This window comes from Misgurnus anguillicaudatus, chromosome 21, assembly GCF_027580225.2.
Source record: "Misgurnus anguillicaudatus chromosome 21, ASM2758022v2, whole genome shotgun sequence".
Lineage (NCBI taxonomy): Eukaryota > Metazoa > Chordata > Actinopteri > Cypriniformes > Cobitidae > Misgurnus > Misgurnus anguillicaudatus.
Window position 1 is genome coordinate 7,045,154 of NC_073357.2, and position 13,864 is coordinate 7,059,017.

The window sequence follows — 13,864 nt, forward strand, 5'->3', positions numbered from 1 at the left end:
TGGTTCCTTCCTGCCTAGCGATGTATGTTTATATTAAAACTAAAACAAACATTTGTCTTTTCAAAAGTTCTGTCGCATTTCATGAAGTTTATTGAGTTGCCTCGCGCTATTTTAGTTAGAGAGCTTCAGAAAAGGTCACTGGTTTGCATTGCATTGTGGGGCTTTTTTTGAACAAGGGAGCTTATTGAGACGCAGCCTGAATGTCTCCATCTGTCTTATCGTCTTATCTGTATATCTGTCTGTATGTCTGTCTATCCAACCAATCCGTCTAATCCATTAATCTGTCTGAATGTCTGTATGTCTGTCTGTCTGTCTGTCTGTCTGTCTACAGTGTCTGTCTGTCTATCCATCCAACCAATTTGTCTAGTCTGTCTGTCTGTCGGTGTCTGTCTGTCTGTCTGTCTGTCTGTGTCTGTGTCTGTGTCCGTCTCTGTCTGTCTGCCTGCCTATCTGTCTGTCTGTCTGTCTGTCTGTCTGTCTGTCTGTCTGTCTGTCTGTCCGTCTGTCTGTATGTCTGTATGTCTGTCTGTCAATACATCCAACCAAACTGTGTAATCTATCAATCTGTCTGTCTGTCTGTCTGTCTGTCTATCCAACCAATCCGTCTAATCCATTAATGTGTCTAAATGTCTGTATGTCTCTTGTCTACAGTGTCTGTCTGTCTGTCTGTCTGTCTGTCTGTCTGACTGACTGGTCTGTCTGTCTGTCTATCCATCCAACCAATTTGTCTAGTCTGCCTGTCTGTCTGTCTGTCTGTCTGTCTGTCTGTGTCTTTCTCCGTCTCTGTCTGCCTTTCTGTCTGTCAATACATCCAACCAAACTGTTTAATCTATCAATCTGTCTGTCTGTCTATCCATCCAAACAATGTATCTAATCCATCAATCGTTCTGTCTGTCTTTCTGTCTGTCTGTCTGTCTGCCTGTATGTCTGTCTGTTTGTCTATACATCCAACCAAACTGTCTAATCCATCGATCTGTCTGTCTGTCTGCCTGGTATGTCTTGTTTGTCTGTCTGTCCATCCAACCAATCCATCAATGTGTCTGTCTGTCTATCCATCCATCCATCCATCCAACCAATCTGTATAATCCTTCTAATCCATCAATCTGTCTCTCTGTCTGTCAATATATCCAATGTGTCTGTCTGTCTGTCTGTCTGTCTGTCTGCCTGCCTGCCTGTATGTCTGTCTGTCTATACATCCAACCAAACTGTCTAATCCATTGATCTGTCTGTCTGTCTGTCTGTCTGCCTGGTATGTCTTGTTTGTCTGTCCATCCAACCAGTCCATCAAAGTGTCTATCTGTCTATACATCCAACCAAACTGTCTAATGCCTTCGATCTGTCTGCCTGGTACTTCTTGTTTGTCTGTCCATCCAACCAACCAATCCAATGTGTCTGTCTGTCTATACATCCATCCATCCAACCAATCTGTATAATTCTTCTAATCCATCAATCTGTCTCTCTGTCTGTCAATATATCCAAAAAATGTGTCTAATCCATCAGTCTGTCTGTCCATCTATTCAATCCATTAATGTGTCTGTCTGTCTGTCTGTCTGTCTGTCTGCCTGCATGCCTGTATGTCTGTCTGTCTATACATCCAACCAAACTGTCTAATCCATTGATCTGTCTGTCTGTCTGTCTGTCTGCCTGGTATGTCTTGTTTGTCTGTCCATCCAACCAGTCCATCAAAGTGTCTATCTGTCTATACATCCAACCAAACTGTCTAATGCCTTCGATCTGTCTGCCTGGTACTTTTTGTTTGTCTGTCCATCCAACCAACCAATCCAATGTGTCTGTCTGTCTATACATCCATCCAACCAACCAATCTGTTTAATCCTTCTAATCCATCAATCTGTCTGTCTGCCTATATATATATAAAAGTGTCTTATCCATCAGTCTGTCTGTCCATCCAATCAATCCATTAAAGTGTCTGTCTGTCTGTCTGTCTGCCTGTTTGTCTGCCTGTATTTCTGTCTATACATCTAACCAAACTGTCTAATCCATCAATCTGTCTGTCTGTCTGGTATGTCTTGTTTTTCTGTCCATCCAACCAATCCATCAATTTGTCTGTCTGTCTACCCATCCATCCAACCAACCTGTCTAATCCTTCTAATCCATCTATCTGTCTGCCTGCCTTTATGTCTGTCTGTCTATACATCCAACCAAACTGTTTAATCCATCAATCTGTCTGTTTGTTTGTCTGTCTATCTGTCTGTCTGCCTGTATGTCTGTATATCTATACATTCAACCAAACTGTCTAATCCATTGATCTGTCTGTCTGTCTGACTGGTATGTCTGTCTGTCCATCCAACCAATCCATCAATCAGTCTGTCTGTCTTTCTATCTGTCTGTCTGACTGCCTGTATGTCTGTCTGCCTATACATCCAACCAAACTGCCTAATCCATCAATCTGTCTGTCTGTCTGCCTGGTATGTCTTGTTTGTCTGTTCATCCAACCAATCCATCAATGTGTCTGTCTGTCTGTCTATACATCCAACCAAACTGTCCAATCCATCAATCTGTCTGTCTGCTTGTCTATCTGTCTGTCTGCCTGCCTCTATGTCTGTCTGTCTGTCTATACATCCAACCAAACTGTCTAATCCATCAATCTGTCTGTCTGTCTGTCTATATATCTGTCTGTCTGTCTGCCTGTATGTATGTCTGTCTGTCTATACATCCAACCAAACTGTCTAATCTATCGATCTGTCTGCCTGGTATGTCTTGTTTGTCTGTCCATCCAACCAATCCATCAGTCTGTCTGTCCATCTTATCAATCCATTAATCTGTCTGTCTGTCTGTCTGTCTGTCTGTCTGTCTACAGTATCTGTCTGTCTGATTGGTCTGTCTGTCTATCTATCTGTCTGTCTGTCTGTTTATCCATCCAACCAATCCGTCTGTCTGTCAGTCTGTCTGTCTGTCTGTCTACAGTATCTGTTTGTCCACCCAACCAACCAATCAATCTATTCTATCAATCTGTCTGTCTCTCTGTCTGTCTGTCTGTCTGTCTGTCTGTATGTATGTATGTCTACAGTATCTGTCTGTCTGATTGGTCTGTCTGTCTATCTATCTGTCTGTCTGTTTATCCATACAACCAATTCGTCTAATCCGTCTGTCTGTCTGTCTGTCTGTCTACAGTATCTGTTTGTCCACCCAACCAACCAATCAATCTATTCTATCAATCTGTCTGTCTCTCTGTCTGTCTGTCTGTCTGTCTGTATGTATGTATGTCTACAGTATCTGTCTGTCTGATTGGTCTGTCTGTCTATCTATCTGTCTGTCTGTTTATCCATACAACCAATCCGTCTAATCCGTCTGTCTGTCTGTCTACAGTATCTGTTTGTCCACCCAACCAATCAATCAATCTATTCTATCAATCTGTCTGTCTGTCTGTCTGTCTGTCTGTCTGTCTGTATGTATGTATGTATGTATTTATGTATGTATGTATGTATGTATGTATGTATGTATGTCTGTTTGTCTACAGTATCTGACTGTCTGATTGGTCTGTCTGTCTGTCTGTCTGTCTGTCTGTCTGTTTATCCATCCAACCAATCCGTCTAATCCGTCTGTCTGTCTGTCTGTCTGTCTGTCTACAGTATCTGTTTGTCCACCCAACCAATCAATCTATTCTATCAATCTGTCTGTCTGTCTGTCTGTCTGTATGTATGTCTGTCTATCTGTCTGTATGTCTGTCCATCCAACCAATCCATCAATGTGTCTGTCTGTCTGTTTACAGTATCTGTCTGTCTTACTGGTCTGTCTGCCTGTCAATCTAACCAATCCATCAAACTGTCTGTTTGTCTGTCTGTCTGTCTGTCTATCTATACATTCTTCCTTTTGTTTCTCTCTTTCATCCATCCATTTATGTATTTCTCTCATTTTTCTTTCTCAACAATGTGGGTCAATATTTTTATGCCTATCATCCATTCCGTAGAACTTCTCCTGGTAATGCCTTCAAGAGAAATCCTTTTTTATTTGGAGATTTTGCAAAGCACTGCAGATGAGGTGATTGAGAGTTTCAGAGGAGAGAAAGAGCACTCAGCATGTTCTTAACATGACAGACGGTGTGAGTGAGGACAGAGCCGAGTCTGTTGAGAGACTACTACAAAGAGACCACCTGTAAAATCTCTCTCTCTCTCTTTCTCTCTCTCTCTGTCTCTCTCTCTCTCTCTCTCTCTCTCTCTCTATGATGTTACAACTCCCCACATTTTTTATCTTTGTTATTATGCATTCTGTTTGAAAACCCGCCTCTGTTCTGTCTTCCCCAGTTTCTCTCCATTTCCCCGTACTCTCTTCTGCTGTATATCTCTACCTGCCTTCCACTCGTCTCTTCATGCTTTTTCTGTCACCTTCTCTTTGATTTCTTCTTCTCTGCTTTCTTCTTCCCTCTCTGACTTCCCATGATCTCCTCCTGCTTGCCTCTCTACTGAAGATTTTATGATAGTCTTTAATCATAGATAAGACGCACTTGATAGTGAACTGCAGAATGACAGAATTTTCATTTATGGGTGAACTATCTGGAGCCATGAATAGCATGCAGGTGTAGCATCCCATCTTGTTTTAGTCTACAGTATATACGTCTGGGGACTAAGGAGACCAATTCCTGGAAAATGGTCAGCGTCTCCTCTTTAGTCCAGAGGATGCAGCATCCACTGTAAATTTTATATTTTGTAAAGTCAACAGTAGCAAGACTGGCATAGTTCATACATTATATGGCCTCAATGAGTAAATATGAAGTTCGCGCTATTCTCCGAGATGTTTTATCAACTGGCTACTAGTTATCCTCCAGACAGTGACGGACCACGTACCACATTTGGCCATGTGGCGTGCATGCCCGCTCACGGTGTGAAGCGTGTCTGCGCTATTCTCCGAGATGCACTTGACTGTGTTTTGTGCAGCGAATTATTATTATTATTATTATTATTATTTTGGACGACCTAGTTAAGGCGGTAGGGTTTCCCAGCTAAGGTGGGCCACCCGAACTGCAAAGTGCTGCGGGAAACCCTGGTTGAATTGATTTTAATAACCTTAATGAACTTGAAGTGCACCTATCAATAGGATCAGAAAAATGTTAGTATCAGATCTCAAAATTAAATGACGCAAAACATGATCGGGACCTCCCTACAGAATTATATAATTGTTCAATCTATTCTATTATTTATTGTACGTTATTAATAATACCTTTGTCAAAACTTTGCCAACATTGGTACAGTATCATTAACACACTCTAAAAAGCTGTCACTGGGGTGGTGCCCATTTAGAAATGGTGCTAACAGGTGCATATTAGTACCTACATATTGATACTTTAAGGATACATATAAGAACCTCAAATGTACACATCTGGGACAGTACCCTTTTTGAAGGGACAACTCTTGTAGCATCACGTAGATGTAAACATTTGGCCATTCAGTTTGATTCCTTCTACTGAGAAACTTTCTTTCGGTTTCCTTTGCAAATATACCATTGGAGGTCCCAGGATGTTTTAACTTGTGTTTGAACACACTTGCTCCTCTTTCTCCTTTGTTTTCATTCATTACATTGGTAGAAAGATCATGGCAAAGGAGCAATTGCATGTTGGCAGGCGGCATAATTGAAATGCTTGAAACTGGCAGGCTGTCGCTGTGCCCGGGCCAAGACGTTGCTCTTTCTTCCTCTCTTTCCCATCATTTATCATCTCTTACGCAACTGCTGGCGGCTGATGGCTTTCAGAGGACTTTGTAATGAATCCTCCACCTGCAGAATCACTCTGAGATGGATCGGCCAATCAAGAGATGGGGGAGGAGTGCTGCTTTGACAGACAGGAAATGATGTAATTAGCCTTTATGTAATTGGTTGCATCGATCAATTGAGTTGTCCTAGTTGTTTGCCAACAGATCCATGTGCATATGGTGTATTATGAGAGCATATGAATGTTTTCTCAAGCTAAACTGCACTCATTTGACCTGAAATGACTATTGAGGCGAGGTTTTTCAGTTTGAGGGGCAATCGTGCGCCATATAGGGACATGGAGCATCTTTCTACATTGATGATTTCCCCACAAGGATTTTGGGTGTTCTGTATTCTATACTAGGTGCCATCAGATGTACATTTCCTGCTGGCCCATAGTAATTACTCACATGACAATTAGAGCTCATGTGATTGGTTACAAATGAAACAACAGTCCATTAGAGTAGATGGCAACGTCCAGCTTCTGGTCTTCTGGCCACCAGCCGAGCAGCTGCCATTGAGAAGAATGGGTTTGCTAGCTAAAAGCTCTCTTCAGGTATTACACACAGTTTGAACATTGCAAATGAGAGAAAGAAATGGCACCATGCAAAGTTTCTTCCAACTTAACCCAAAACAAGTTTGCTGCCTGCCTACATTTTTCTGCATTTTTTCCAGACAAGTTTAAACCTCTTGGCAAGCAGTTTGGGTTTGCAAGCCCACTAGGTTTTGAAACTTTTTCGCTTCTTCTCATTGGGAAAGTTCATGTTTGGTCCATCACTTTTCTTCAGAAAATGAGCCCACACAGTACAGAGTTTGCGCTGAATGAAAGAAAGCATTTGCGTGTATTGATTTCAAATGGCTGGTGCATTGAGTACATACAGGATCTGTGAAAGTAACCTCTGTCACGTGAATCTTCACAATGAAAAGGTTTGAATCAGGGCAATATCAAGCACAGTTTAGGGGCCTTCCTACAGCTTTGAAATTTTGCTGTAAGACACTTTTACGTAAGCATGGATTTTTTAAATATTTTATAAGGAACAAATAACATGAAAAATGACATTTTAAATAGATCGATTTAAACACTGTTAGCCCGGATAAGTTGAGTTTACTTAAAAAAAATGAAGCCAACTTATTGCCCTAAAAAATTTAAGTAATTACTACTTAAAAACTTTTAGTTGTTCTAACAACAATTTTAAGTTGAATAGACTTAATGTTTTAATTTCTTCCAATATTCCCGTACTCTTAACCCGGATTAGTTGACATTAATAGAAATTTGTGAGGAAACCTGTTGCATATATCACTTTATATTACTTTTGATGTTATAAGTGGTATTATAACACAAAATTAATGACTGACTTCAATCATTGAATAAACGTGATTCTCCACAGAAACATAACACACACAAAACTGTGTGTGTTATTTCTAAGACAGACATTTCATCGGGGGGCCGCAAAGCTATTTTAACATTAAAAAAGTACTATTTTTCTGTAAATGTACTGTTTATTTTCTATTATTTAATGTATAATAATACTTGGAAATATATAAGCAGTGGTTTTATCTTTTTAAAATACATTATTTTAAGTAAATATTTTCTTAACCTTATCTTAAATAACTAAGACCTATTAAAACCTTGCACTAAACTAACAAATTTAATTCCTGTATAGATTTATAAACTTAAAAAAATTACCACCAGTAAGTGTTTCTGTTTTGATTTATTTTGGATTGTTTTCAGTCATAGTATTGACTTCATTATGTTCTTTTTTATTTCAGTTTTAATGCATTTTCTATTATATGTGGAAAAATATTAATAAGTGAAAGTGACCCTAAAACTTTTGAATGGGTAGTCAATGTTACATAAGCTAGTTAAACAGAAAAAAATAATAATACTGCTCTATGTGTAATTGAATAGTAAGCTACATAATAATATATTATACTTCATTATATATAGCAGTATACATTCTTTTATCCTCTGTACATTTCTCCTCATCTTTTCTCTTTTCTTAACCTGGGCACTTTGATGGCTCTTTTCTTATCTTAAGTTTAAAATGTGTTGCATTACAACTACTGCTCTGCCTCCCTCCCTATGAGGTGTCTACATTAGATGCTGTGACTTGATGTGAACCCCACCGCAGCTCGAGCTGAGTATCCACCCGGAAGTAACAAATCTTCTCTGGACAAACGCTACAAAGTCTCGACCAGATCAACTGATTGCATGGTTACAATGTTATGATTGACGCAAGGTTCAGTTGAGGAATTAAAATCCGATCACGCATTCCGTTATCCTCGACATCATGGAGCGCATGGCCCATGGCTGCGTAGCAACGGGTGATGCGACCCACGACACGGAGCGCAACTTCCGCTCCCGAGCACTTTGGAAAGTTATGCTTTGACTCGTTTTATGGCGTTGTTAGACGCGACATGTGAACGAACCCTTAAACATTTAAATCAAAAATCAAACGAATATAAAACAAAGTGAATAAAAATCTTTCTGCGGGCCAAATTATGTTATATTTTTGAAAGGTGACGTGGGCTGCAGAGAGGGGGAGGGCGGGCCGCAAATGGCCCGCGGGCCGGGAGTTTGAGACCACTGGTGTAGAGAAATACAATCGAATGTTCTGAACAGGCTTCATGTACGGAAACACTGATCACCTAAACAGTGACTTCACAAATTATCATTTACAACAAAACAACATCAATAATATAAAAGCTTGAACCTATATGACATTTTATTAACAAATATTTGAGTAGTGAAAGTTCTGATTAGTTTTTTTTTTTTTTTGCAAGTGCCCGTAATTTTTGCAAGTGTCAGCAACTTTGAGCTGTGAGTTCTGAATGCACTTTCTCTGCCATACTTTTGCTCTTCCTAGAGTGCCTCGTGCACGTTCAAATCAATCGGGTGTGCGCATGTGTGGGCAGATCCCATAGCAACAGGGGTTGCGCAAGCCAGTCATTTGTTTCGTCCTGAATGGAAATAATTAGCTGTGTTTAAAACAGTCGTGAGAGGTCTAAAGTCACTCGAGTTTTATACTCTCTTTTTCAGAGTCCTTACATTTTAATTATGCATTTGTATATAAAGACAGTTTAAACAAATTTGTAAAAAAGTTTTTTAGATAATTCCTGCCTATCCTGCCTTTAAATCCAGGTGTGCTTGAACTTGGGACTCCCTTTGAGGACAGCAAGCCAAGTTCGTTTTACATTAATTATAAAGATGGAATGGGCAGGCGAACCAGTGAACCAATTCTTGCCATGAATATAGCAATAGACGCTGGAATTAGGAAGCTAAGTAGAAAAAACACATTTATCAAATGGGAAAATGGGAAATGTGGTAAAGTATTGTCATTTAGGTGTTACTGTTAAATTTACCTTTGACTTGCAGGAATTGCATATAAATTGTTAAAATATGGCACTCTACCAAATTACATTTGGCATCCATTTCCCATCATTCTTATCTTGCTCTTTCTCTATGTCTTTTTTGTAGGGGAAGAGGAATAAGCCTGGGGTGGAGACAGCGGGAACTCCAGACTCCGTTTCGGTGTCGGGAAGAGGCAGAGGAGAAAATAAAGCCATCAAGTATGTGCCTCCTGCAGGGCTTAACTGTTGCTCGCTAATGAGAGCAAAACATTAATCCTAATGCTATTCAGCGATGTACGTATTATTAAAAAGTCAAAGGCTATGTTTGGAACGCAATACTCGCTATTCAGGGTGGCAGATGGAGTAACAAAACATGCAGATTTTTATTGGAAACTTATTTTACATATGATTTACTTAAAAATGATTGAAAATTATCCATTGATGAATACGCTTTAAAACTGCTAAGTTATTTTTAATAAAACCCAGGGTCAATAAGGGACGAACTCAATCCATTGGGTTGTAATTAAACGGGTTGTTCTAACTCATTTCTTGGTCTTTTTGGGGGTTGATTTAACTCAATGGTTGGGTTTGTCCATTTTTTACCCAAAATAACCCAGTATTTTGTATGTCAGTAGATTTTGGATGCTCCACTGACACTCTGCTGCTTCACAATGTATTTCGATATGTGCTCCACTTTCAGTTTGTAATGATCTTCAACTTTCATTATTGTAAGTAAGTTTTAACATTGTGATTTTTTAATGACAAAAAGTTTAAACATTTTGGCACAAAATTGGATCTGAAAAGTGTATTCATTATTTTTATTTCCAAAAAGGACAACTTGACGGCACTCACTAAATGAAAAGTCTCAACATGAGTTTGATTATACCGTTTAATTAATTTGTATTGCTTATTTTAAAAAGTTTGCATAATATTTAAAACAACAATAGGCTACATTTTGGTATACTCTGAAAATGCTGGGTTATTTTTAACCCAGCGTTGGGTTAATAAGGGATGAACCCAAACTGTTGTGTTGTATTTTACCCTATGCTGGGTTGTTGTAATCCAAAATTCTGTTTTTTTTTTGGGAGGGGGTAATTTAACCCAATGGTTGGGTTTGTCCATTTTTGACCCAACTATTTGAAGAAAATAACCCAGTATTTTTTAGAGTGTATGTCAGTAAATTTTGGATTTTGGCACAAAATTGGATTTGAAAAGTATTAAAGTGCCCATCTTATGACTGCTTTTCCACAAGTTAAATAGGTGTATGAGTTCCATAAAGCATGTTTCAAAAGTTGTTTGCTCGAAATAGCTTGTAGGAAAAGATTGTTACCCATCTTTAGTAGCCTCTGTTTCAGGGCATTTCAGATTGTGCCGTTTTGAGCTAGTCATTACATATTTATGAGCTGCTGCTCCTTTGATCACGCCCCACTACTAACGTCATGTGCGTGTGCATAGTGATATACAGACCATACTGTGTTATTATTTTATATATTATTACTCACTAAAAACAGTTGGGTTAAAAATAACCCAATAAATAACCCAATGGTGGGTTACTATAGCACCGACCCATTGTTGGGTTATTTTAACCCAATGCATTGGGTAGAAAGTTTTACCCAATTAGTTGGGTTATGAAATAACCAATTTGTTGGGTTATTTTTGCAATGCGGTTTTAGTTTTATTATTATTATTTATTACTATTATTTACTTTATAAATAAATAATACAAAACTTACAAATACATTTATAATGCTTTAATTTCATTTAGTCATTTGCAACTGCATTTAAATGTATAAATACATACATGTATAGAAGCATAAATACATACACACATACATAAATATATACATACATACATAAATAAACAAAAACATAAGAACAAAACAAATCTACTCCATCTTATCCAACTAAAAACTGCTTAAAAGCATAGTTCACACATTTTGTCATCATTTTCTCCCTCTCATGTTGTTATAAACCTGTATACAAGTCTTTACTTTGATAACCACAAAGGTATATTTCAAAGAATGTTTGAAATCAAACCAATCATGAGCCCCATTCATTTTCATAGTATTCTTTTTTCCTACTATGACAATCAATGGGGCTCATGATCTGTTTGGTTTCAAACATTACTCAAAATATCTTTCTTTGTGGTCATCAGAACAAAAAAAAATGTGTACAGGTTTGTAACGACAGGAGAGGAAGAAAATTATGACAAATTTCATTTTTGGGGGAACTGTCCCTTTAAGCAGGTGACAGTGTGTTCAGGAAACATCACATGGTACAAAATGTATTGTGTGTTACAGAAACTACTTAACAGTAGTGAAAGGCTTGGGATACTCTGTATAAAATGTAAAAAAATATTAAAGCACATGTCAACTGCTGGTCTTGCTCCTGGGCCATGCCTCCCCACGATAACAAAGACTTGTGATTAGTCGAATTCATCCCATAGTAGGACATGGGGTCTTCTTCATACCTTCTCCTCCAAATACTGAATTATGTTTGTTTTCTGACCTGAAGACAGAATTTTCACAATGTACATATGCACACATAAACAGGATAAAAAAAAACTAAGTGTCATAAATGATACTTACAGGTTGAAAATTAATAAATGTTTGCTTTGCCTCATGGTACTGTAGGAAGGCTGAATCATCTTGCTGGCCATTTTGTAAGGTTTTAATGCACCATCTCCAAGAATGTCTACATTTAAAGAAAAGAATAATTAATTAATTCTCAAAGCAAATACATCTGGTACACTGAATAAATACTCTACTTTGACAGTAGATGGCGCTGAATTGCAAATTCAACCGTTACCGGGGTAACCGTAAACAGTAGTATACGTGCATGATTAAACAGCGCTTTATCAGGGGATTATACTGAGGTAAAACGACAATAAAATGCCATCGAGTCATTTCTTAAGACATTTACATTCAGAATGACATTTATATTACAGCTCTGTGTCTATAACACAGACCGGCTAAAAAAATATTTGGAGCAAAAAACAGCCGGTTGCATCCCAAAAGAACGGTTTTTACTACACTTTAAACCAAAAAACATTGTCTGTTACAGAAACCATGGTTAAAGCAATGGCAATCAATACGCCATGAAACTAACGTTATACTACTAAAAAAAGAAATGATTCATTTTCGTAAGGGACCATGCTGTTGGTGCTGTTTAGTATTAACATAAATTGCGATGTCTCTCTACGTTTATGATGGCTTAAAAACGCGTTTGGCATCGGTAACAGTTAATGAATGGAACAGGTGTAACGGACAAAAACTAGACAACAGCGTTTTTGTACACTTATTTAAACGTGACTGATAGTTTATTGTGTGTTAGAGCTTAAAGACACTTTGTAGCAAAATAAAACATTACACAGAGATATATATTTTAAAACGTACCTCTCGTGTCTGTCCGCACTCAGCAGTGGCACCTGTCAACCGTTGAAATTCAAAATGCGTGACGTGAGCCCGATTTTAACCCAACTCTCTGGGTTGTTATGGAAGTAACCCAATACAAGCTAGGAATAACCCAACAGAACAACCCAATATATTTAACCCACCTATTGGGTAAAACAAATAACCCAACGGTTTTTAGAGTGTATTATTAACGGTTTATGTTGCCAACAGACAAATCATGCAGAAAAGTATCACTAATAAGTTCACTACAGGAGAAGAAACTCATGACACACAATGATTCCTGAGTCAATTGTGATGTAGCAGTCTCAACAATAAACTCGTTTTCCCTGGACAATGCTAACATATTCCCGTTATAAAACATTCTCAAACGCATTATTTTCGCAAATTACAGAAATTAAGACCCGGCGGGGGATGTATACTGCTTGTGGACCGTGTGCTAATTGCTAGAAGCTAGCGGGAGGTCCGGACCGTAAAGTTATAAGAGGCTCGGGGGCAGTGTTGGGCAAGTTACTTCCAAAGTGTAATACATTATATATTACAAATTACTGACATTTGAAAGTAATTAGTTACATTACAATATTACTGTCTCTGAACTGTAATGAGTTACACTACTTTTGCATTACTTTTGAGTTACTTTCATCAAAAGAACAGAAGTATGACTAGGCATTATAAAATGTTAAAATGTAGTTTGTTGCTGCTTATAAATCTAGAAGTTATGTGTTGGCCCTCGAGCTTTGAATAGGCAAAGTGAAGATTTATGGCAAAATACAGTAACAATCACTGTCAGAACCAAAAACATAGACAAAATGATCTGGTAAAAGTCTGGTAAATTATGGTACACATACCAAACACAATAGAGCCCACTATAATGCAACCTATAGCCTAATAACATGGCAAGACACGCAACCTCTTTTCATTTCTATTCTTAAGTGATCACTCTTAATTCAGATTTACAGCACAAACCTGGCATGCACTGGATTGACACAACTTATCAAAAAGTGCTATTGGAGGATCAGGCCTCAAGGAATACAGCTCATTTCAGTACAATATAAGAAAAACATGTAGGCTAACATATAATTGCTTAATAAAACACAGACAAACAGAGGAACACTGCTTTTGCCAAACAATGAATATAGGCTCCCATACAAAGGCTGGTAAAACTTTAAACAGTGATGTTTAAATGTACTAAATTATATTTAGATAACCATGTTTAAGTCTTCACTACTGTTATGTTGTAGTTTAGGTTGCTGTTTGTAATAAAACTGTAGATAGCATAGGAATAGCCTAGCACTGTAATCATAGAAGCTTACCTTGTCATTGCTGGTGTGATATGGATTTTACTGGCAACATTTGTAAAAGTCTCTTTACTTCTGAGGTTCAAGCAGCACAGGAGACCGATAG

The 13,864-nt window shown here is 38.1% G+C and overlaps 1 protein-coding gene across 3 annotated transcripts in view; it reads left to right on the forward strand.

Annotated features, from left to right (window-relative positions):
• The window catches only part of syt7b (synaptotagmin VIIb), a 211,705-nt gene that overhangs the window by 94,574 nt on the left and 103,267 nt on the right, over positions 1-13,864 (forward strand). For all 3 annotated transcript variants that reach the window (XM_055182584.2, XM_055182736.2, XM_055182824.2), the window contains exon 3: positions 9,179-9,270. In XM_055182584.2, coding sequence (XP_055038559.1) covers positions 9,179-9,270 — 92 coding nt within the window. The remainder of the gene's footprint in view (positions 1-9,178; positions 9,271-13,864) is intronic.